We start from the raw sequence: 24,564 nt of genomic DNA, 5'->3' as shown, positions 1-24,564 counted from the left end.
GTAAATGATCATAAAATATTAAACAGATGTAACATTTATTATTGTCGTCATGACCAGTTTCCGAGCATTTCTGGGAGGGGGGAAAATCATTCTAACACATCCACAACACAGGATAATAACTCGGGATAATCTTTTCTCGATAATCAACCTTAAGATAACTTTGATTGAAGAGGAGGAAAAACTGTTCTCCCTCACTCTGAACACACTTTCAAGTTCCACCACAGGATAATATTTTCGAGGCAGCTGATAAACTATAAAGGGCCACACTATTGTTGAACAAAATATGTGACAAGAAATTGTTTATAAATATGAACGTTTGTGTATTTTATAGTTAAGCGGGGACACACGTAGCGATAATTGGGTCAAATGTGAGCATCCCCCCCCCCCCCCCATTTCAAAAATGATGATTTGATGTCCTTAAAATATTACCCTGACTGATTATTCTGTAGTGTGAGGTGTGTTTAAGTGCCCCCCCCCCCACGCCATTCAGAAAACAGTAGTGCGATCATAAATGTTGAACATGTCCAATATTTACGATCACACACGCACAAGTTGTTCACCACAGTGTAAATGACAAGTTCACAGCATGTTGTTTACGAATAAAATAACAAATCAGCTATTAATCATGCACAATTCTATTACCAGGGGTGAGGGGTCTATCACTCATTTATGCTACATATTGTAGTAACTATTTCTATGAAACTCCCTTGTAAGCCATACATTTAAAACAATCATAGTATGACAAACGATAAATGCGTCGGTAACTGAGCGTGCTTCTTTTGCTGCGTGATCATGTACGGGCGCCGTTCGCATCGTCAAAGTGTCGTATGTCGGGACTGAGGTCGTGTCATGTTTCAAGTCGTGTAATAACGACACAAGCACAACTTTCGTGTGTATGGAAATTGCGCCACACAGTGGACAATGTGCACTCTTCCAAACTGAATGAGTACTATTTTTCCCCACCCCACGCAATTTTCGCTTCCAAACTGAGGCTCTATCAAATCTTTATTTTTTATTTTTTGCCTTACTTTTATTTAATTAGTTGCGCAAAAAGAATCGGGATACAACAACTGGCACAACAATTATCAATACAGTAGAGAAGGTGGTTTAGTAATTACGAACGGCAGAGTTAAAGTATTTCCATAAGGTACGACATAAACTTGTCAATTATGGGCGATAAAAATGTTGGTACACTACTTTTTTCTTTTCTTAAAAAAAAAATGAGATGGCAAACAAGCGAACCGTCTTGGACTAGACCAAACGAGATCAAGGTACCCTATATTACTTTAACCTTAAAACAGCACATATTATGAGTACAATTTCACCAAACACAACCAAGTAAAATATGAATTTTACCTAAAACAGTTTTTTAAAAAATCACCGGGACTGTTTAACCCCCGTTTAACACTGATATGGACAATATCCACAATCTAATCCCACCCTCAATAGTGCAAGATTCAACCGGAAACAAGAAACATCCTGGCTCACCATTGGTCCAGAATTCCCCGCGAAAAATACGTCACATGCAGTTTCGCGCCACTGCAGTCATCCGACAGACACGTAGGCAGAAAAAGGTAAGTAAAAGCTCTTTTACTTGACTTTTTGTTTGGTCAAACTTTCTGTTAATGTCAAATGCATCCCCGTCAAAATCGATGAACATGTTCTCTCGCTGTGCCATTGTTAGCTCACTAATACCGAAGCTGGTTGTCAGGTCAGGTTATTGTTTGCTGTGTAGCAGGCAGCCACATGCGTAATGGTGGAAATGTTACTGAAAGATTCCATCGTCAATTTTATGTCGAATACTATCATCGTGATTCGTAATGGATCATTTGGTTGGGTCATTGAAGATGGGTTATCAAACATGGAAGCATCACGTCAATCAGCCTATTGTGTCTATTAGTGGCTATTATTTTACCCCTACATATGAATCATAAAGCATTTGCATAGTATTTTAATCCTCGTTTAAATGACACTATAATGACAATTTATTGATTTTTTTAAAGTTATATTTTGATGTGTATCTGTTTACATTGTTCATTACGTCAGGTTCTACTGTGGCTCAAACATTGTTTTTATTTTAAAAAAATATATGAGTCATATTTCTTTGTGTATCATAATATCGAAGCACATCGATAAAAAAATAAAAAAAAATTAATTATCCTTGTTAAGATAAACATGCTTTATTTTTTTATCCATTTGGCAATTTTTTTCGTGTTTTTATTTAAAAAATATGTCATTTGTTTTGTTTGTGTGCAGTTTTCATTTGTTAGGTTAATTATTTTTTATTATATGAACATTTTTGTAGTTTTTAGTTACAAACCTAACCTAACCTAATTATTCATCTATTTTTATTTTATTGACTTTGCATTTTGTTGGTTGTAGTTTAACGCATTCACTGCCATTGAAGGCTATGGACGTCAAAAATTCATTTAAACAATTTCTAATAGTTTCACATTTTTTTCCACTTTTGCTAACAAAAGTATGAAAACCTAGGAATAAAATATTGTAAATTTAGAACAGATATAACATTTGTGATTAATCGTTAGTTACTTCGTGAAGTCATATGATAATTACAATAAAAAAAATTAATCGCCTGACGGGCCTAATTAAAAATAAAAATAAGGGGCGTTTAATTGTAATTATTCACATGATAATTTTATATCTGTTATAAATGTACAATAAAAAAAATCTAAGTTTTCTTAAAAAAAATGAAATTAAATGAAAATTTAATTTTTGACGTCTATAGTCGTCAATAGCAGTGAATGAGTTAATTTTATGATTGGTTAGGATATTAGGTTATTTTGTTTGTATTTAATAACGTATTATTTTAGTTACTTGCTTTTTACTTATGATCTACACTCAAGGTTCGACACCCGCGGGTTCACCTCTTTGCAGTTTATTTTTCTTTTTCCCTCCAATATTTTTGTTTGTTTTGGGGGATTATTTTTGGGACGTGGCAGCCCCTGTTTTTCATGGAAAACGCATATTGTAGGTTTATTGACGCTTATGAGAATGTTTTGGGGATTTGTTTTTTATTAATTTTTTCCAATACATTTCAATGGCTATCCGTTATTAGCATATTAGCATATGAGCCCTCAAATATCGGGGGCCCGCTATACTAGGTTAGGTTTCTTCACTCTAACTTCTTTAAATTGATGTAACTTTGTAACATTTTTATTTTCACATCTTTTATTCATTCATTTTTCTTGCGCATGTCCAGATCCACTCTCCGCAATGTCTTCTCCAGCATCAACTCCCGGACGCAAAAGAGGGAGGAGCACCAACCCGTCCACACGTATGTTCTTATTTGTAACGTGATATTTTTTTGTAGGAGGAGTAATTGTCTCTTGCTGTCACCCGCAGCCAGCAGCGATGGCCTGGCCTCGTCGCCGGCGTCTCAGCGGCGCAGAGCCCACGACTCATCCGCGGGGGAACTGATGCCCATGCCCACTTCGCCCGCCACCGACCTGCTCAGCCCGGCGGCGCCGCAGGACGTTTCTCTCTTTTCCAGTCCTCGAGCTTCGGGTGACTAGCGCGGCATGCGTACCTTTTTTATTGTATTGCTTGAACTTCCCGAACGTTCTTTTTCATCAGTCCTCCCAAACGACGTGGACATGAGCTCCCCTCTCATGTACGGGACGCCCCGCAGTAGCATCCGGGGCACGCCTGCCCGCCAGCGTCCCGATCTGGGATCGGCGAGAAAGGCCCCTCAAGTTGATCTTCATTCTGAGCCGGTGAGCGCAACCCGATTGGCCGTCCAACTTCATGTCCTCCTAAGACTGTGTTTAATTTTGATTCTTGTTGCTCCCAGCCGAGCGGTGAGGGCGCGGTGGCCAGCGAGTCCAACGCGGGTCAGAGGTTGGTCATCTGGGGGACCGACGTCAACGTGGCCACCTGTAAGGAGAAGTTTCAGGTATGCGGTGACAAAACGGGGACTGAACGCAAACGGCTTGCCCGCCAAACGTCCTCATCACCTGCTTTGTCCGCAGAGGTTCCTGCAGAGATTTGTGGACCCCAACTGCAACGAGGACGAGAACGCCGGCCTGGACCTCAACGAGCCCATCTACATGCAGAAACTGGAGGAGGTGACGACGACGACTGCTTTTTTTTAATTCTTCTAGTTAGACAGTATTTCACTTGTAAATATTTTGGTCTGCTCTGACCTCAGATCAGCGTTGTTGGCGATCCTGTGCTCAACGTCAACTGCGGCCACGTGCGAAGCTTCGACGCAGAACTTTACAGGCAGCTCATCTGCTACCCGCAGGTTTGGGTCCTCTGTTGTCCGTTACGTTTGCATGGGGAGTTGAGGTGGGGAATTTTGGAAATGTGTCAAGTCTGTGAACTCATTCACTGCCATGGACGGCTATAGACGTCAAAATTTCATTTGAACTATTTCTATTAGTTTCACATTTTTTTTCCACTTTTGTTAACAAGAGTATGAAAACCTAGGAAAAAAATATTGTACATTTAGAACAGATATTAAATGTGTGATTAATCGTGAGTTAACTAATGAAATCATGCAATTAATTACGATTAAAAAAAATTATCGCCTGACGCCTCTTATTTTTAATAATCTTTTATTTTTTAAATCGCGTCAGGCGATTACATTTTTAAATTGTAATTAATTGCATGACTTCAATATTTAACTCACAATTAATCACAAATTTTATATCTGTTCTAAATATACAATAATTTTTTTCTAGGTTTTCATACTCTTGTTATCAAAAGTGGAAAAAAATGTTAAACTAACAGAAATAGTTCAAAATAATTTTTGACGTCTATAGCCGTCAATGGCAGTGAATGAGTTAACCTAGAACATTTATTAAACATTAGAAAAATAATCAAGACAAGAGACTATTAAAAAAAAAAAATTTGATCGGGAGTTAAATGGATTCATGTGCAGGCAGAACATTTTCAATTAAGTCTGTCCCATGTTTATCCGAGGAACTTTGTAAATAATAATATAACACGTATAATAATAATAATAATAATAATAGTTAACATTGGGATTTAGGAGTAATTGATACAAAGGGGGTCACACGTTTCCAGTGTGCAAACTTGCCATAGGCAGTTTATTTGTTATTTTGAGTATTAATTGATCATTTTGGGGTAACATACTGTACACGAGGTGTGCAGGTTTCCCCCCCTCATTGCTTTTTTTTTTTTTATTTGAATGAAAACAAATGGGGATTAGGAGAACAATGTGATACATACAGACGGGAAATTTCTACATACATTTGCATTGGAAGTTGAATTTTAGGTGTTCAAAGTTGAATAACTTTAGAAAATATTGAATACAAATGATTATTATTATTGATTTTTACTGTTACTGGATTGGTTTGGAGCGGTTTATACAAAAGAGTGCTATGTTTGTTCTGAATCCCGTAATGTCATGTTGTTTTTTTTGTTGATATATATTTTTTCAATTGTATTTTCTCTTCCCAAAAAAATTTAATGTCATATTTTTACGATTTCATTATTGTGTTGACAGGTTTGAAAATGTCTTCTTTTTTCAATTATAGCTACCATATTTTTCAGACTATAAATAGCTCCACATATAATTCACACCTGTCATGAAGAATAAAAAATCAAAACATAAATTGTAGGGGTGTGCCAAAAAATCTATTCTCAGTCAGTACGATTTAGAATCGATTTTAAATGTCCCAAAATCGATTTTATTTCAATTATTTTATACTGTCTTGCCTTTGTCTGTGTGCCTTTATTTGGAGTGCTGTTCATGTTGTACCCATGTTGGCCACTGAGGGGCAGTGTGGTTCCACGCGGTCCAATACACTGTTAAGTTGTGGCCACATTATGACTTCATTAATTAACTCGCGATTAATCACAAATTTTATATCTGTTCTAAATGTACAAAAAAATCTAGGTTTTCATACTCTTGTTAACAAAAGTGGGGGAAAAAATGTTAAACGAATGAATTTTTTACATCAATACCCGTCAATGGCAATGAATTAGTTAAGGTAAGCAATTTTAAACAAAAAAATTGAATCGAAATGATTTGAAATAAAATTTAATTGAATAATCGATAGATCAATGGATTCTAAAAATATTTGATAATGACAGCCCTAAATTTATATACAAGTTGCACCTGAGTGGTCTTTGGATCAAAAAGATAATAAAAAAAAAAAGTGTGACTTTCAGTCCAAAAAGTCCAACAATTGTCTGCGTGTTGTTTGACAGGAAGTCATTCCCACCTTCGACATGGCGGTCAACGAGCTCTTTTTCGAGCGTTTCCCAGACTCCAACCTAGAATACCAGATCCAGGTGCGCCCCTACAGCGCCGTGAAGACCCGCAACATGAGGAGCCTGAACCCAGAAGGTGAGTGGGACCCGCGCTATGCATCCGCCTCGACATCACGTACGTATAACACGCCGCACATTTGGCGCGGTTAACGGCGCCTTCTGTCGCGGCACCGCAGACATCGACCAGCTGATCACCATCAGCGGCATGGTGATCCGCACCTCGCAGCTCATCCCCGAGATGCAGGAGGGCTTCTTCCAGTGCCAGGTGTGCGCCTTCAGCACGCGCGTGGAGGTGGACCGCGGGCGCATCGCCGAGCCGGCCGTGTGCCGCCACTGCAACACCACCCACAGCCTGGCGCTTATTCACAACCGCTCCGTCTTCTCCGACAAGCAGATGGTGGGTTGTCGAGCGCCCGAGCAGATTTGTTGACGCCGCGTGGGCGGGGGTCACGACATCTGTCGCTTTCGTTTTCAAAACAGATCAAAATTCAGGAGTCGCCCGAAGACATGCCGGCGGGCCAGACGCCGCACACCACCATCGTGTATGCGCACAACGACCTGGTGGACAAAGTGCAGCCTGGAGACAGAGTCAACATCACCGGTGAGATGGAACTCCACAGTCCGAGGCCTCAATCCAGGGATGCAATTGAAATAAATGCAGAATAAATGTGGTGGGGGGGGGGGGTGAGTTGAATTTTTTTAGATTGGAATGAGGTCTCTACTGTGATCAAGTCATTTGCTCCTTAAAATGTATAAATACTAGCTAGGGGTGTGCCCAACAATCGATTCTCATAAAAATCGTGATTCTCATTTAGTACGATTCAGAATCGATTTTAAATGTCCCGAAATCGATTTTATTTCAATTATTTTATACTGTCTTGCCTTTGTTTGTGTGTGCCTTTTATTGGGAGCGCTGTTCATGTTGTACCCAATTTGGCCACTGAGGGGCAGTGTGGTTCCACGCGGTCTAATACACTGTTAAGTTGTAAAATTTAGTTTTAGCTCATAAATATTCAAATATTAACTCATTCACTGCCATAAATTCATAAAAAAAAAAGATTATTAGAAATTAGGGGCAAGAGGCGATTCCATTTTTTTATTGTAATTAATCGCATGACTTCACTAGTTAACTCGCGATTAATCACAAATTTCATATCTGTTCTAAATGTACAAGAAAAAAATTCTAGGTTTTCATACTCTTGTTAACAAAAGTAGGAAAAATGTTAAACTAATAGAAATAGTTCAAATGAATTTTTGGCGTCTATAGCCGTCAACGGCAATGAATGAGTTCAAACTTGTATCATCTGGAATTGATTAATTTGCTTGACATAATTTCCTATAAGAGAAATAGGATGTTTAAATTCATAAAATTTAGTTTTAGCTCATAAATATTCAAATATTAACTCATTCACTGCCATAAATTCATTTAGAAAAAAAGATTATTAGAAATTAGGGGCAAGAGGCGATTCCATTTTTTTATTGTAATTAATCGCATGACTTCACTAGTTAACTCGCGATTAATCACAAATTTCATATCTGATCTAAATATAACAAGAAAAAAAAGGCTAGGTTTTTATACTCTTGTTAGCAAAAGTGGGGAAAAATGTTAAACTAATAGAAATAGTTAAAATGAATTTTTGACGTCTATAGCCGTCAACGGCAATGAATGAGTTAAAACTTGTATCATCTGGAATTGATTAATTTGCTTGACATAATTTCCTATAAGAGAAATAGGATGTTTAAATTCATAAAATGTTGTTTTAAGCTCATAAATATTCAAATATTAAACCATTCTTGAAGACAAAATAGCTAACATGCACACATGCTACACATGCAATCTTGGGAAAAAAAAGACTTTCTACGGAAGCATCCGCTCACGGCACCGTGCGTTGGCAGGGATCTACCGGGCAGTGCCCATGCGCGCCAACCCGCTGCAGAGCAACGTGAAGGCGGTGTACAAGACCCACATCGACGTCATCCACTTCCGCAAGACGGACGAGAAGCGCCTGCACGGCCTGGACGACGAGGCCGAGCAGAAGCTCTTCACCGAGGACCGCGTGCACGTCCTCAAGGAGTTGGCGGCCAAGCCTGACGTCTACGAGCGCCTCGCCGCCGCCTTGGCGCCCAGCATCTACGAGCATGAGGACATCAAAAAGGTGGGTACACTTTTATTTCATAGTACTGTATATATCAGGTTGGCCCCTCCTACTTGCCTCGTAAAACGCATTATGACATCTAATGTACGAAGAAAGCGTGATCGATTATCACCAAAATTTCTGTGCACATGCCAAATGTTGGCGAATGGTACATTAAAAACCAAAGGCGGCGTGAGCAACTGAGCATTTTCTGGCAGTGCAATTGCACTTTATAGTCAATGTACGGTAGTTCGCACCGGCGGGCACGGATGCGTGCGCTGACGCGTTTGTAGGCTATTTGGAGCAGGACACAGTGGGGCGCACTTAAAATCGGCACATTCACATATTTACCGTTTAAAAATAAATACATTTCTTCGCACCAGCCAATCGGCTTTGGGAACGGACTGCAAAGTCACACACGGCGTCCTGTACAGATCTGAAGTCGCCCGGAGATGGTGGTAAGTGTTTACTTGTTTAAAACTGCTGATAGCAAGAGTGCTAACGTTAGCTAACATATTTAGCAAGTGAAAAAGTGGAAGCGCTCGAGGGGCTCTCATCAAAGAAATAAAGGAAGGCGCTGCAAGAGTGACTCACATGTAGTGCAGTACTCGGCAGCGCTCTCTTTTTCGACATATTTTACCAAGCGACCCTGGTGTTTAATTCAAATAGACACTTGCTTGTAGCGGGGTTTTTTTGTTTGCTGGCATCACCACAACATCCTCTTTCGGCTTTAATTCTATTTTGGCCGAATGCCGAAAATGCATTACTCTCTCGAACTCTCGAACACTCTCTTTCGAACTCTCTCTCTCTCAAACTCTCTCGCTCTCGCTATCTCTCTCTCGAACTCTCGAACACTCTCGATCTCGATCTCTCTCTCTCACTCTCACACAAAATGTATCTTCTATACATTATTACACACGCAACAAAATTAGCCTATGCAAAATCGCGATTAAACGGAAACAGATAGAAATATACTGTTTTTTTTCCTGATGAAAGAAGAGATTCTAATATTTTCTTTTGGTAGGTTCCATGTTTTTATTGCAATAAAACACAATATTCTGTGGGCCTTGCAAAATGTCAAAATTCAGTAAAACTGCCGGGAGCGAAGGGGATTGCTTCAGTTAAAATGGCTGGTAGTGAATGAGTTAACGCTAACAGGTAAACAAATACTAACTACCATTTAGTTCCACACATAAATCATCATGTCTACATTAGACATTGAATAGTGTCTTAAAAGTCACTTAGACTATGCGTCAACATTATTCCATTGTGAACGGAATGCTTTTTTTCTGCTTTTATCTGGAGAGAGAAAAAAGTCGGTGTATAAAACATGAACAGCCCCAAACATGGTTCCGGTGTAGCTTTGTAGCTTATTTTTAAAATCGACGTATCCGATGGGTCAACTTTTTACCAGTGAAGAAAATGTTTGGGTTGACTTAAAGTGTCTGTCCTTGCCCACGTTCTCGTCCTCCTTCCAGGGCATTCTCCTGCAGCTCTTCGGCGGCACTCGCAAGGACTTCAGCCAGACGGGCCGCGGCAACTTCCGCGCCGAGGTTAACATCCTCCTTTGCGGTGACCCGGGCACCAGCAAGTCTCAGCTGCTGCAGTACGTGTTCAACCTGGTGCCTCGTGGCCAGTACACGTCCGGGAAGGGCTCCAGCGCCGTGGGCCTCACCGCTTACGTGATTAAGGACCCCGAGACGCGCCAGCTGGTGCTGCAGACCGGCGCGCTGGTGCTGAGCGACAACGGCATCTGCTGCATCGACGAGTTTGACAAGATGAGCGACAGCACGCGCTCCGTGCTCCACGAGGTCATGGAGCAGCAGACGCTTTCCATCGCCAAGGTGCGCCGACGAGTCACGCGGGGGTGAAAACCTGCTCTCCGGGTTCACACGTTTCGCTTCTTTTGAGCGCAGGCGGGAATCATTTGCCAGCTGAACGCCCGCACCGCCGTGTTGGCCGCCGCCAATCCTGTGGAGTCGCAGTGGAACCCCAAGAAGACCACCATTGAGAACATTAAGCTGCCACACACACTGCTATCCAGGTTGGTACCGCTTGAACCATCAATCGGACGCCATTTTGTCCAAACGGCGCAAATGTGGATGGGCTCCAATGTCCGCCTACGGTCACAAAATATCCAATCCGTGTTTTTTCAGATTCGACCTGATTTTCCTGATGCTGGACCCCCAGGACGAGGCGTACGACCGTCGGCTGGCCCACCACTTGGTGTCGCTGTACTACCAGAGCGAGGAGCAGATAGAGGAGGAGTACCTCGACATGGCCGTGCTGAAGGATTACATAGCGTACGCGCGCACGTACATCGCCCCGCGACTCAACGAAGAAGCCAGCCAGGCGCTTATTGAGGTACATGGTAAAATATGAATGGGAAAAAAAAGAGAGAAAAAGTACTTTGTCTTCATTTATTTTGTAAAATGCTTTTTCCCATTACCTCATTTGCCCCCCCAAAAACGTATAAATACGTTCTATTTCCAATATTACCAGGCTCCCAAAGACATATTTATAAGTTTTTTATGTTTGTTTGTTTTTATGCTAAAGCATATAGAAGGCTTTGAATGCTTAAGCAAAGGTAGTTATTACAAAAACTGCCAGCAGGTGGCAGATGGGTATAAGAGAACCAGGGCCATGTTGCAAAACAATTTTTTTTCCCATTGTGTGAATAATGGTGAAACTTAGCTATATTCTAATGCTAATTGCTGCAAAACGGTAACATATGGTAAAAAACAAATTCTGAGGAAAGAAGAGACTAATCTTTTCTTTCGGTGGGTTCCATGTTTTTGTAGCAATGGAACACAATATTCTGTGGGCCTTGCAAAATCAGTCAAAATCCAGTAAAACAGCCGAGAGCAAAGGGGGGTTGCTTCAGTGAAAATGGCTGGTAGTGAATGAGTTAAATAAAAATAAAAAATCAATAAAAAATGTCTGATGTAGCCGTTTAGGATTTAGGAGCACAACTTGAACTGCAATATGAGGCAGCAACATTCTTATTTTATACATGATCCATGTGTAAAATAACAAGGTATTAATGGCTTAAAGTTGTATTCCTAAAATCTAAACGGCTACGTTTGACATTTTGAGTTGAACGTTTTTCTTTTTTTTTTATGGGCTAAAGTGTTTATAAAATAAATAAAGACAAAGTTCGATTTATTTATTTTAAAATAATGAAAATACCTCAAAGTGCAATTTAAGGCACATTCCCTTTTAAACATGGATCGGAATTAAAAATTAGAATTAGAAAGTAAACCAGGTGGTACCAGCTTTCAAACTCTTTTTGTAGCGACCAGCCAGGCGCTCTTTGGTAATGCTAACAGCTAGCTGCTATGTAGCCACTTACGTCGGAGACATCTGCCGTGTCATACAATGACTGCTTAATTATTAGCGTCCTAAATTAGCGATTGAATATGAGTTTGGGATAGCGTTGTGTTGATGTTGCGTTGGTCACAACCTTTATGTCAATCAAAACTACGACAAAGAAATCCTAAATGTCTAAAAGGGAAGTCAAGCTAGCCATCACGCCACCACGTGGGCCAACTTCAAAATAAAAGTCTACTAAAGGCTATTTGCATTCCTGTCAGTGTATTATTTGGTCAACTTAATTTTGAAGTTAGCCTTAGCAAAAGCGTACGTTGTTTCAGCTTCCTTAAAATGTCCGAATGGTGTGGAGACAAGTGGCGGAAAAAAAGTCCTGTATCATTAATTTGAGGACTAATTTCACCCCAAGTTGCCAAAATGCTTCCAAACACGCGACTTACGTGATCCACAGGGGGTTTCAACTTCCTCTGCTGCTATTACAGTGAATGTGGACTGATCACGTCGCTTTCGCGTAAATGCACACGTTGCCTGATTCGAACCGACCATGTATCGATCAATATATAAACGGTAGAATAAATGCTGGTGCGGTCTTCCTCAGGCCTACGTGGACATGAGAAAGATTGGCAGCGGCAGGGGAATGGTGTCGGCCTACCCCCGACAGCTAGAGTCCCTGATCCGCTTGGCCGAGGCCCACGCCAAGGTGCGTTTCTCCGAGAAGGTGGAGACCATCGACGTGGAGGAGGCCAAGAGGCTGCACAGGGAGGCCCTCAAGCAGTCGGCCACCGACCCCCGGACGGGATTCGTGGACATCTCCATCCTCACTACTGGTAGGTGATGGCGTCACATTTGAATTATTAATGCCATATGTGTAATAGCTTTAATGGTGATTGACAGTGAACAATGCTGGTGTGTCATTTTTTAACATTAACTCCAAATGTGAAAGGTCCAAAATTAATAAATATATCAAACCCAAATGTGAAAGGTCCGTCGAAAAACAATAGCATACAGTATAACGAATTTTCCTCAATAGAAAAGCAAATGGAAGCTAACCAGTCGGCAGCTAGCGCCCGAAGCTAACATTGCTGATGCTGCTAATCTTCACACACTGCTCTTTACTAAAATGGCACAAACAGACGGACTGTGTCAAAATTCTTTATTGACAACATTGTGGTCAATATCTGAAGCTACCCAAACTCATTTGTTGACAAAGTTGGTCAATACTGGCTGTGACTGATTGCTATCAACAGAATGTGAGCAAAAACAGGAAGTAGAAACCAACCAAAATAAAACTGTACAAAGAGAAACTGCCACATAATATCCAAATAAAATGGGAACAAAAGCAGTAGTGAGAAAACTATCAAAATAAAATAGGTCACATGGTACCAGTCTTTTTGTTCAATGGGAATAAAAAGCAGGATGTAGAAACCTCACAGAATTCTTTCTTTTGTGTATAAAAAGCCGGTTACCAGCTCGGACTGAGTTTCTTCGCAAGGGACTGGGCATGCTGTGTGTAGTTTGTTGTGTCCCTAATAGTGATTTTTCTGATGTCAGGTATGAGCGCCACAGCCCGTAAACGCAAAGAGGAGGTGGCCCAGGCCCTCAAGAAGCTGATCCAGGCCAAGGGGAAGATGCACGCCATCAAGTACCAGCAGCTGCTCGATGACCTTCGAGGGCAGTCGGAAACTGTAAATATTTTTTGTCTTTCTTATTTATTTTTATTTTTTATTTTTCCAAAGAGCTCAGTGTTGTTCATTCTGTAATTTTACCGATTTGACATGTCATCATCATTGCTCTATTTTTTTTTTTTTTTTTTGTGTGTGCGTGCGTGTGAGTGTGTACTCATTAGTTCACCTAAAACCTGTTAAAAATCCCATACCGTTCCCCTAAACCGAATACTTCAGAATCCAGCGAGAGTCGTGAGGTTGTCAGGAGACCCGAGGAAGGATCAAAGAAAAGAAAGATTAATTTTTTTACTTAATCTCCAGAAAATGACCCATCTTGTTTGACTTCCTCCCAGGCCGTGACCAAGGAGCTATTCGACGAGGCGCTGCGAGCCCTCGCCGACGAGGATTACCTGACGGTAACCGGAAAGACGGTGCGGCTCCTTGCCTAAGACACCACCTGACTTTATGTACAGTTTAATTTCTTTGCACTGTAAAAAAAAATATTATGTTTGCATTATTGAAGCAATTTTTCTTGGTGTTCAAAATGTTTTGGAATTCACTTTTTTGACACATGGGTTTAAAAAAGTTATTAGAGCTAATGTTTGGAAATTGTTAAATGTACCACCTATTTCTTATAATAATGCTCTTTGTTTGTATTAAAGCACAAGCAATTAAAAGTGGCTCAATGGGGTCTTTTGTGAATTAATTAGCTAAAGGAGGCAATTTATGACATATGCCGCTTTTTACGGAAGCGTATTGCATCCACTTGGAAAAAAAACCCTCCTGTTTTTCTGACAATTTTTTGGGGGGAGCTTTGTTTTTGTTTTTTCTGTTTTTCTGAATATTTTATTCTGTTTTACTGATTTTTTTTTGGTCAAAAAAATATTCAGAAAAATTATTCGGAAAAACAGGAGGAAAAATTACTCAGAAAAACGGGGAAAAAATATTTTAAAAACTGAAAAAAAATTATTCCGAAAAACAGCTGATCTGTTTTTGGGAGAGGTTTTTTTTTTTTTTTTTTAAACCTCTGAACTCCAAGTGACTTGTTGCATGCAGTCTTGCTAATAGCGGAAGCGGACACTTTCCCGCATACCTCCATATGCAATAAGATTGTCATGTTTACTTACTGGCTCTCAATAAAGAAATTAATGTGTATTCTGTATTGCGGTTTGTCCTAATCTCTGAGGGAAAAAACCCTTTAAAAAAAATATTCAGGAAAAACAATATTCTGAAAAACAGAAAAATAATTATTTTATAAAACCAGGAACAATTATTCAGAAAAACTGAAAACAAATATTCAGGAAAAACAGGGGGAAAAAAATTTAAACAGAAAAAAAATACAAAATCAAACGGAAAAAATATTCTATAAAACAGAAAAAAATACTCAAAAAAACAAAGCTCCAGTCAGAAAAACAGGACTCTTTTTTTCAAGTGAATGAAATGTTCTTCCGTAGCGTTTGAATGTTGTGACCATTAAAAAAAAATATTGTTGCGATGAGAATTTAAGACAAAATTTTGGTTTCACTGGACTAAGAATGTATGGTTTTGGTAGTGTTAAGACCTAAAACATTTTTAATTATGTATCCCACAAAAAGAGTAATTGCGTGACATTTTTTGTTACAGCTGCTGTAATCTGTGTGCTGCTATAACACCAAATTACACATGCTGTTTATTTTTAAATAGAAAAGTGACAAGCTACAATTGGAGCTAAAAATATGTATTATTATTTTTTATTCCCCAAATTACTCAATTCATTCTGGCTGTATTTGGAGTTGAACCGTAGATGTAATTTAAGCATTTAAAACCGATTTAACTTGGTTGGTGTTGCATCTGGAGCACAGACTTGTATACATATACAGTACATCAGTATTTCCCAACCAGCTGTGTGCCGTGAGAGATGGTCCATTTCCGAACAACTACATCTGGAGAGGGGAGACTTGCGTTTACATTTTGGCATTTTTGTGACTGAAAGATAATAATAATAATAATAATAATGTTGGTTCGAGCGCATGCTCTATTTCTCTTCTCTGTTTTTGTTTGGTGAGATTTTTCTAATGTCAATGCCTTAGCACAATAAATGTTGGGAAACACTTGAATATAAATAAACCCGTGGTCTGGAACCGAACCGAGTAACCTCCACCAAATCCGAAGGAGGAAGAGGGCGTGTCGCCCGTGCCACTTGCTTCCCCGCCGTGCGGGTGACGTCACACTTCTCTGCACTTCTGGACTCGGCTGAAGAACATGGCGGCCTCCTCAGGTCTGTGTGCCATACAAACTAGCATTTAGCCATCTTACAAATATAAATATTACGGGCGAACCGGAGCTCGCAGCCACCCCTAGCCACGCTTTGGTTCCGCCCGGACGCTTACGAAAGTATTGTTAAATAAAAAGACGCAATGGTGAAAAGCGCCGTGTAATGCATGCAGCTAGTGTGTTGCTAACTAGTAGCCGAGGCGTTGTGGCTAACGCGGAATAACTCATGAACGCGTCTCACTTAGAAAACGGACAAATTACGAAGGCAGTGACGCGTTTTAAATTCATCGTTTACTTTTTAAACAAACTGCTTAAGCGTAAGGAATGACTGCTAAGATTAGCCGGGTAACGGTAGCGTTGTGACCGAGCGGTGAGTCCATTGACTGTGGATAGAGTGCTAACTGGGGCTAGCCTAGCCGCAATAATCAAGTGAGCGTGTGGCTCTTGATTAGCTGTAAAAATGTGTTGACTCTGTTGACAATGGACTCATGTGGCTAGCCTGTTAGCGTGCACCGGCTATCTGCGGTACATTCCATCCATGTCAGCTGACGCTAGCGGCGTCTACTCGCGTTAGCATTTCTGTCGACAACATTTTCGTCCTTTCTTCTTTCCTTTATTTGAATTATTGTTATACATCTCGTGGGATATTTCCATATGCTTCGTTGTAGTTTTGAAGGAGTGTGTAAATAAACCTGTTACCGTCTATCATTACCATTACTTTGTTCAGGAAATAGCCGTGCCCTGTCCTTTTGCATAAACGAGTGACTACCTCAAAGTTGCTCTGTAATCATTGGAAACGTGTTGTTGTATTTTTTTAAATACCGCATGATGTTAAAACAGCTTTGATTTCAACTGTTTAAAACGAACCACATTTAAAGCTTCATCGTGACACCGCTTCGTGGTTAGCATAGCCAGGGGTTGTGTTTCTCGTGCGTAAATAACAGGGTGAAAATAGCAATGGGGTACGCCCAAAATATATCAGAGCTCGGAATTGCCGTGGTCTATCTAACAGGCAAGTCAAACAGAGGTGTCAAATCCAGGTACGCAATGCAAAAAAAATAAAAAATGCCACGGTTTGGTTTTAGCCACAAGTGCTTCTACACAACCGGCAGGTAAACGAGCTTCCGGGTGCGGGTTGAGTTAACGCACCTGTGGCCAAAGCCAAACTGTGGCTGGGGTTTTACTTTCTGGAACTGGATTTGACAACTTTGAAGTCAAAGATAATTTTGTCATAAATATAAACCAATGACTGTACTTGCAGTGGACTGTATATTAATGGTGTGCCAAAAAATCGATTCTCATAAGAATCACGATTCTCATTTAGTACGATTCAGAATCCATTTTAAATGTCCCCAAATCGATTTTATTTAAGTTATTTTATACTGTCTTGTCTTTGTCTGTATGTGCCTTTATTTGGAGCGCGGTTCATGATGTATCCGGTTTGGCCACTGAGGGACAGTGTGGTTCCACACGGTCTAATACACTGTTCAGTTATAGCCACATTTGAGAGTAGAAGGAAAAAGTCACGATCAAGTTATTCCAATAAAAGTTTGGTTTTTTTTCCAGTGTGCAGCCATTTTTTTGAGTAATAAATGTGCCGCGAGTAGCGTGCTAATTAGCATTAGCGAGTCAGACTGGAGTAGATCATTACAATTCCTTGCACATCTATAGACTGAAACAAAAATCATTTTCAATCAAATCATTTTGAAGCAAAAATCGTTCTTAACTCTTTGACTGCCAGACGTTTTCAGAAAAGGGATGCCGTCAGTGCCAGCCGATCATCAGAAAAAAAAAGTTTGTTTCTACCTTATTCCGTTCTTTAGTAATCAACAATAGAAAATGGTTAGTTTGACCCAATTTCGCCTGTTGTGGACCAAAATACGGAGAAATCAAGCTTTTAGTGAAACGATATTATTTCATGCATTCTAGTGAATTTTACACTTCTTTTTGTCCATGAATGATGCCACAAACACCTAAATAGTGCTTTACTTCTATAAAACACTACCACCAAGAATGAAAAAGTGTTTTTTGATAGCAAAATACGTTTATTTACATTCAACAGTGTAACAATTTGACAACAATTTGGCAAACTATTTACAAATGTGTGCAACTGTGGTGCTATTTACAAATATGTGGATGTTTCAACGACAGTTTTTCTTTTTGTAACACTCTCCTGCGTGCAAAGAGACGTAACAGCATTTGCACAACAGATTGCCTCTTCGCGTGCGCCACTTTCTTGCAGGCCGTTTTTTTCCGGGGAATAGCAAGTATATACTGCAGTGTGTCATCAAGTCTAATATCAGGATCATGCTACGGTTTCGTTACGTCTCGCTTCCCCGTGTCCTTCAGTTGCTATACCGGGTGGTAGGAGATGTTCTGATCCATTTTATCCACTCCATTCATGGTGGCATCGTAGTCCAGAAACAGTGTCTTCTCCGTGATCAGACTGTACCCGCTCCTCCGATGAATATGCATTGGACTCGGGGTACTCTTCATTGTCCGATCGAATGTCCGCTTGTGCAGCTCCGGCGTTAGCAGCGGTAGCCGCGCTTAGCCGGTGAGGCTTACTACGTAATCATAGCAGTCGCGTCAAAGCTTCCAACTTTGGCGTCAAGCTCGGAGTCATCATCATCATCATCATCAATCTGCATTGGTCGATGCCAACTCTCCATCGCCCGATCGAATGTCCGATTGTGTAGAAGTACCCGGCCGGCTATTGTGCGCGTTTTCCGGCCTTAGCAGCGCTAGCCGCGCTTAGCCGGTGAGGCTTACTACGTGATCATAAACAGTCGCGTCAAGGCTTCCAACTTTGGCGTCAAGCTCGGAGTCATCATCATCGTCGACATCAATGCGCTTTTTAGTATTGATTGATGCTTTCCGTCTTTGAAAAAAATACTCAAGCGTGAGTTGCTTGCAACCGGTTGCTTGGTCAAGCCACAATGGCTTGAACCAGCCATTGTCTCCTCAACACTCTAGCTCCGCCTCACGTCTTCTACTGACGCCCACGGTGGGCGGCCCATCCAACCTTGTGCAAAGAGAGTCATCGCTGCCCTCTAGGGGCCAAAACGAGTCTTTTACTAATCAGATCTGCCTGATACTTTCAGCACAGTTGCCCAAGGCTTTCCTGCACCCGTTTTTGAAAAAAAAACAAAAAAACATAGGGGACGTCTTTTAACGTCCTCGGCGCCCTTCCCTAGGTTTATGCTAAACGTTTTATAACGTTTATGGCGGTCAAAGAGTTAACGTCCTCGGCGCCCTTCCCTAGGTTTATGCTAAACGTTTTATAACGTTTATGGCGGTCAAAGAGTTAATCAGAAATCGATTCTGAATCGAATCGCAGGCCCAAAAATCGGAATCGAATCGTGAGACATTCAAAGATTCCCACCCCAACTGTATATGTGAAGCTTGTGCTGCGTGATCAATACGTTGTACAGTATTGTTATTGTTTTTTAACTACACCGGTGCCAAACCATAGCAACGTGTTCATAGGTCGTCATTCATGAATTTTCACATTTTGCTGATTTGAATATTTATGATTTTCATGGTAACCTACCCTCCGTTATTTCCTGATAAATTCACTCATTCACTGTTTTTGTGGTTAGGCCAAAGTAATAGCAGTAATGCTTTAGCGCCATCCGGTGGTATCTTGAGGACAATGAAACGGCTTCAAGTGTGTTAAAGCGCTTAATTTAGACAAAAGTAGTCCTTTGCTACCATCTTTTTGGTATCCATTGGCAATAATTATAAATCCTTTTAGTGTGGAGGGTGTGAGCTGTAATTACCTGCAGATTTTTGCTATTGGTGGCAGTGCTCGGACCTTATTGGTTCACTGTATTATTGAAACTGTACAGGTGCGTCTACTGATACTGTAATAAAGATTGTCCCAAAAATACACATGTTCTTATTGGCAAGGAAATGTATAGCTCATGGTGTAATATGAATACAAATTACAGTAAATAAATCCTCATTGTCATACAGCAAATTTAGGCCGACTCATAAGTTTAAAAGTGAATCCAGCTTGGAAAGTAACTGAATTTGTAGCGTACAAATACAAAAACATTTTGCGAAATGGAACCCAATAACTTTGATTCAGCAGCACAGTCACCAATTTTTGGGGTTAATAATAATATGTTAGGTTAAATGGAACATTTATATTTAGGGGTGGATTGAGCCTATGTCACTCATTTAAGTCAGCAGTCCTCGCTAATTTCTGCTCTCCAAAATACAGGGAGACCACCTAAAAACATGTTTAAACCGGTTTAAACACTCCCACATACCTTAAAACTTTTAAAATGCATTTGAGTGCAAAAATTGTGCAAGAATAAAATGTATAGAAAATACTCTAGAAGTATTGGAAGTGCCGTCTGCTGTGAATACCCCTAGATGGCAGTAATGCCTAAAGTATGGATTCATTAGCTGCTTGTTATGAGGGAACTAGAAATAAAGCATTTTTAATACATCAGCTGCATAGCCCCATTCTTCTGAAGCATATCCAAGAGTTTGATCTTCAACTGAATGGTCGGGAAGGACCTTCCGAGCCTTCAAAGCGGTTGCTTTTTCTTTTTTTTTTTACATGTCACATTTTACTGCATTTAATTTAATGTGTTTCCAATACTGTACAGTATTTATTTTCATGTAAATATATATTCTGCGTGAAATCCATAGTTGGGTTACATAAAGTGAGCCACAATTTCAGGTTGGGGGAGGGGAGGAGGTTCTGGCATCATGTTCGAGAAGACCACAAAATGATTGAGAGAGGATCAATCGTCAAGTCATGCACTCCATTTTTGCCTCAAATTAATCCTTTATTGATAAAAAAGTACACATTGAAGTAGATTGTGACTTTGAGAGTGGAAGGCGTAAAATGGAGGGCAGGGATGATTCAACCCCCCCCTCGTAAAATGGTGACTAGATTGTCTTTTAAGTGCTGGCCACTTTTCATATCATCATTTGCAACAGTCTGCTGTGTTCAGTGCCAACGTTTCATTTTCCACGTGTTGAACGTTCCGTTCCTCCTTGTGACATTTTGATTGACTGTTTTGCAGCCCTGTTATTAACTGGGCTGTTGTTACCACGTCGGCAAGAAAAAGAGCGGCCATTACCCTCAATCATTTGTTCAGAGAAAATCAGTTGTCAAGCTTCCTTGTGCTCCCTGTGGCGGAAGTCGTTGCAAATGGCTGATTCATGAGCATGTACATGCTAAAGCTCTTTTGTCAATAGGCATTAAGATTCTCTGAGTGTTGATAGTATCAAAAGGGACGTGCACGCTAATCAATTGATTGATTGTGGTTAGGGGTTGATACTATAGTCAATTCATTGTGTCTTTAAGCAGTTCAGACAAAATGAAATGCATGACATGATCTGCATCCTCTTTATTCTTGACCATGTAAAAGATGAACTTTGGGGCATATTTATAGTCATTCAGGCCTTACTGGGCTGTGGGATGACTAGAAAGGGGGAGAAAGACATAACGTCAATTAAGCCTTAATACCGATCACAGTTTGGTATAGAAAGTAGAATTGGGTATACTTGAAGCAAGTGTTTTGTCACGTAGTTTCTTTAAAAAAAAATTTTTTTTATACCCATTCATAATAGTCAACGTGACTCAGAGCCTTGGGCTTTGCTGCCTTCTGTACACGCTACCCATCAGAATTTAAACCAGGCTTTTAATTTGATTGAAGGGCCATTTAATCTCTCCCGCCCAACACCCGTCGTTTTGCTCGCCAATAGTGGTGTAAAAATATTATAATTTGTATTGAATTTTTTTACATTTGCAAAAAGTTGTTCATTTTGTATGACTGTTCCCCTATACTCACGGTTGAAGATACAGATCAGGTTTCATTTGATTAACGTATTTGCTCCTAAAATGTATAAAAAGGTTCTATTTTAAGTATTGCCATGGTCCCAAAAACATATTAGGGATAGACCGATTATCGGCCAGGCCGATAATTGGCATTTTGACAAATATCGGCATCGGCCTTTTTACGAATCTGAAGGCCGATAAAGCTGGTATCTCACTGAGCGGTTAATATAACATTCTTCCATGCTTAAAGTGTGAATCCTAACCCTAAGTAAGACGTTTTGTTGAATATTCCCATAAAAAATAGACGTTTATAAATCGATTCGGCCGCATATTGAATCGGTTCGAGAATTGCGCGCTGTAATATCGTGATATATTGCAGAATCGATTTTTCTAACACCCTTAATGACTACTAATAATCGATATCTGTATCAGTCATGAAAAAAAACATCGGCCCATCACGAAAACATATTTATGTTTTTTTATACCTGAGCATACAGAAGGCTTCGATGCAGCCTCTGACATGAAGAGGTCGCTTAAGGCAATGGTAGTTATTACAATTAAACGGCCAGCAGGTGGCAGTAGAGTATAAGAGATCAATCAGAGCCATGTTGCAAAAAAGCAATTTTCCCCAGATTTGTGAATAATGATAAAACTTAGCTATATTCTAATGCTAATTGCTGCAAAACGGCAACAGATAGAAATTTTCTTTATTTTCCCTGAAGATACTCTAATCTTTGTTTTGGTAGGTTCCATGTTTTTAATGCAATAAAACACAATACTCTGTAAGACTTGCAAAATCAGTCATAATCCAGTAAATCAGCCGGGAGTGAAGAGGGTTGCTTCAGTAAAAATGGCTGGGAGTGAATGATGAGAATCAATGTGTGGGGTGGTTGCGCAGCGCAGGACATAGATGGATTTGTGCAACTGTTTGATGATTGTAGTTTACAGTTTGCACTTTGCAGTGACAGAGCCGCTGTCAGTGTCAAAGTTCACAACAGCGTCGTTCCTAATATATGTCAGATGGTGGATAATGGGGGTTTCTTTGTGCATATTCTGCGCACTGCCCGCACCCTTGGGCCCAGGGGTCCCCAATGGAGTGGGAGAAAAGGCTGGAGGAGTATTATCTTTCACGAAGATCTGCCATTTCCCAGTGATTGCTGGACTACACAAAAGCACGATTATGTCAATGTCCAAAGCTAAGCAGAGCTGCAATGTTGACGCAGATTAATGGTGGCCAACTGTATTGTCTCCATTAGCTCCTGGAAGCTGGCTAACACATACTTTACTGTTTGGCGAAGTTGTCGATATTGGAGTGATGGTATTTGTTCCGCTCCTCTTATTAACACCCGAAGAAGAAAGTCATAAAATCTTATGACAATTATTTTCCGTTAAAACTTTGTTAATTTCTTATCAAATGTGTTGTTGTTTGTTGCAGGAGTTATTAAGGTCCCGCGCAATTTCCGCTTGTTGGAGGAACTGGAGGAGGGCCAGAAAGGTGACGGCGATGGTACAGTGAGCTGGGGCTTGGAGAATGACGATGACATGACCCTCACGCAATGGACCGCCATGATCATCGGGCCTGCCAGAGTAAGAAGTTGTGTCTTGATGTGGGCCGCCCCAGTATTGCCTAAAATTGTTTTGCACCATTTCTATATCACAGATTTTTTAATATTTTTATTACCATTTTAATTTTTATAGCGTCTTACTTTATACTGACTACTGACCCTTGTGTGTGGGAAAGGAGAGCCACAGTCATTAAACTAGAAACATCATTTTTAAATGATAGGCGTTGTTTGGTGTTATGCAATACTTTGACCATTTTTTACCATTGCACATAACCAATATCCCGCATAAAAAAAAAAAACTAAAACTAAAATTTTTTGAAAGAAATAAAACCTAACAAACTGGAAATTAGGCACATTAACCACACAGACTCTTCAATACTTCCAATATTTTCGATGCATTTTATGCTGGTTTGGTGTATTCAAATATGTCTGCAATGTGTTTAAAGTGTGTGTTTGGGTGAGGGTTTAAAATTAAATTTAAAAAAAGAAAGAGTTTTTTATGCAGTCTCTATATCGCAGATTTTCACCCTCGGGTCTGGAACGTATCGCCCCCGATAAAAGGGTTGCACCGTAAATTCATTTTTACTCTCCTGTCTTTTCAGACCAATTACGAGAACAGGATATACAGCCTGAAAGTGGAATGCGGGCTCAAGTACCCAGAAACAGCCCCGACTGTTAGATTTGTTACAAAAATCACCATGAATGGGATAAATAATTCCAACGGGACGGTAAGCGCGCTCCCTTCATTATTTCTGATGCTGCGTTTGTTCACCTGCGTCACCTGTCGACTGTTTGTGTTTGTCTCGCAGGTGGACTCACGTAGCATACCAGTATTAGCCAAATGGCAGAATAATTATAACATAAAAATTGTCCTTCAAGAGTTAAGGCGTCTTATGATGTCCAAAGAAAATATGAAGCTTCCGCAGCCACCAGAAGGACAAAACTTCAGCACTTAAATCACCGTGGATTGTTTTGACCCTCTGTCTTAAAAAGCCTACATAGAAATATCATTCAAACAACAACAACAACAACAACAAGAAAACAAAAGAAACATTGCACATTCAACATTATTGTCCATGCAAGAGCAGGATTGGACTCTCATATTATGGCCTGGCTCTTTAAAAAAAAAAAAAAAAAGAAGAAAAAGGTCCCTGCAGTTCAGCAAAAAAGATGCCAAGAAGAGCGAGCAGTGACTATTTTGTTGAAGCTGTATCAGCAAAAGTGCTGCTTTCTGCTTTCCCAATAACTCATCACTGATGAAGTTGTGTGTGTGCACCAGGGCCCCACCGGAAGACCCTTTTTATTTTCTGTTGTTTTTCACATTCAACATGCAGATGGCGCCATACAGAACTGTGACTGTAGTCTCCAAGTAGTGTCACGAGGTGAGAAAGATTTTTTGTTTTGTTTTAAATAAATATATAAAGATATACTATGTATTTGACACAATACCAATGTTTCTGTTCTCGAGGTCTTTCTCTCTGACATGTAACAGACGTTGAAGCCTGTTCTGTTCCGTAAAAACAAACAAAACATGCATTTAACTTCTCGTGGAA

At 40.2% G+C, this 24,564-nt stretch overlaps 2 protein-coding genes across 2 annotated transcripts; both read left to right on the top strand.

Moving 5' to 3' along the window:
• The first annotated feature begins 1,448 nt into the window (after positions 1–1,448).
• mcm4 (minichromosome maintenance complex component 4) lies at positions 1,449–14,479 on the top strand. The gene is made up of 17 exons (XM_086077142.1): positions 1,449–1,574; positions 3,221–3,295; positions 3,364–3,525; positions 3,595–3,734; positions 3,812–3,913; positions 3,990–4,085; positions 4,169–4,264; positions 6,199–6,337; positions 6,438–6,658; positions 6,742–6,862; positions 8,158–8,417; positions 9,875–10,240; positions 10,313–10,440; positions 10,553–10,760; positions 12,325–12,553; positions 13,278–13,411; positions 13,744–14,479. Exons 2-17 carry the CDS (start codon positions 3,235–3,237, stop codon positions 13,837–13,839), a joined length of 2,559 nt encoding a protein of 852 aa, XP_085933268.1. The 5' UTR covers positions 1,449–1,574; positions 3,221–3,234; the 3' UTR covers positions 13,840–14,479.
• Positions 14,480–15,543: 1,064 nt separating this feature from the next.
• Positions 15,544–24,042, top strand: ube2v2 (ubiquitin-conjugating enzyme E2 variant 2). Its single transcript, XM_086091062.1, has 4 exons — positions 15,544–15,647; positions 22,882–23,033; positions 23,614–23,739; positions 23,821–24,042. Exons 1-4 carry the CDS (start codon positions 15,632–15,634, stop codon positions 23,965–23,967), a joined length of 441 nt encoding a protein of 146 aa, XP_085947188.1. The 5' UTR covers positions 15,544–15,631; the 3' UTR covers positions 23,968–24,042.
• Positions 24,043–24,564: the final 522 nt, after the last annotated feature.

This window comes from Leptonotus elevatus, chromosome 1, assembly GCF_054856555.1.
Source record: "Leptonotus elevatus isolate MCC_2025b chromosome 1, RoL_Lele_1.0, whole genome shotgun sequence".
Classification (NCBI taxonomy): Eukaryota; Metazoa; Chordata; class Actinopteri; order Syngnathiformes; family Syngnathidae; genus Leptonotus; species Leptonotus elevatus.
The sequence above is the reverse complement of the archived record's forward strand: the minus strand, read 5'-3'. Positions and strand labels throughout refer to the sequence as shown.

Coding starts and splice junctions, on each gene's coding strand:
- mcm4 (XM_086077142.1), top strand. CDS start 3,235: ATGTCTTCTCCAGCATCAACTCCCGGACGCAAAAGAGGGAGGAGCACC. Junction 3,526..3,594: donor TTCCAGTCCTCGAGCTTCGG/GTGACTAGCGCG, acceptor CTTTTTCATCAG/TCCTCCCAAACGACGTGGAC. Junction 4,086..4,168: donor ACATGCAGAAACTGGAGGAG/GTGACGACGACG, acceptor CTCTGACCTCAG/ATCAGCGTTGTTGGCGATCC.
- ube2v2 (XM_086091062.1), top strand. Junction 23,034..23,613: donor TGATCATCGGGCCTGCCAGA/GTAAGAAGTTGT, acceptor CTGTCTTTTCAG/ACCAATTACGAGAACAGGAT. Junction 23,740..23,820: donor TAAATAATTCCAACGGGACG/GTAAGCGCGCTC, acceptor TTTGTCTCGCAG/GTGGACTCACGTAGCATACC.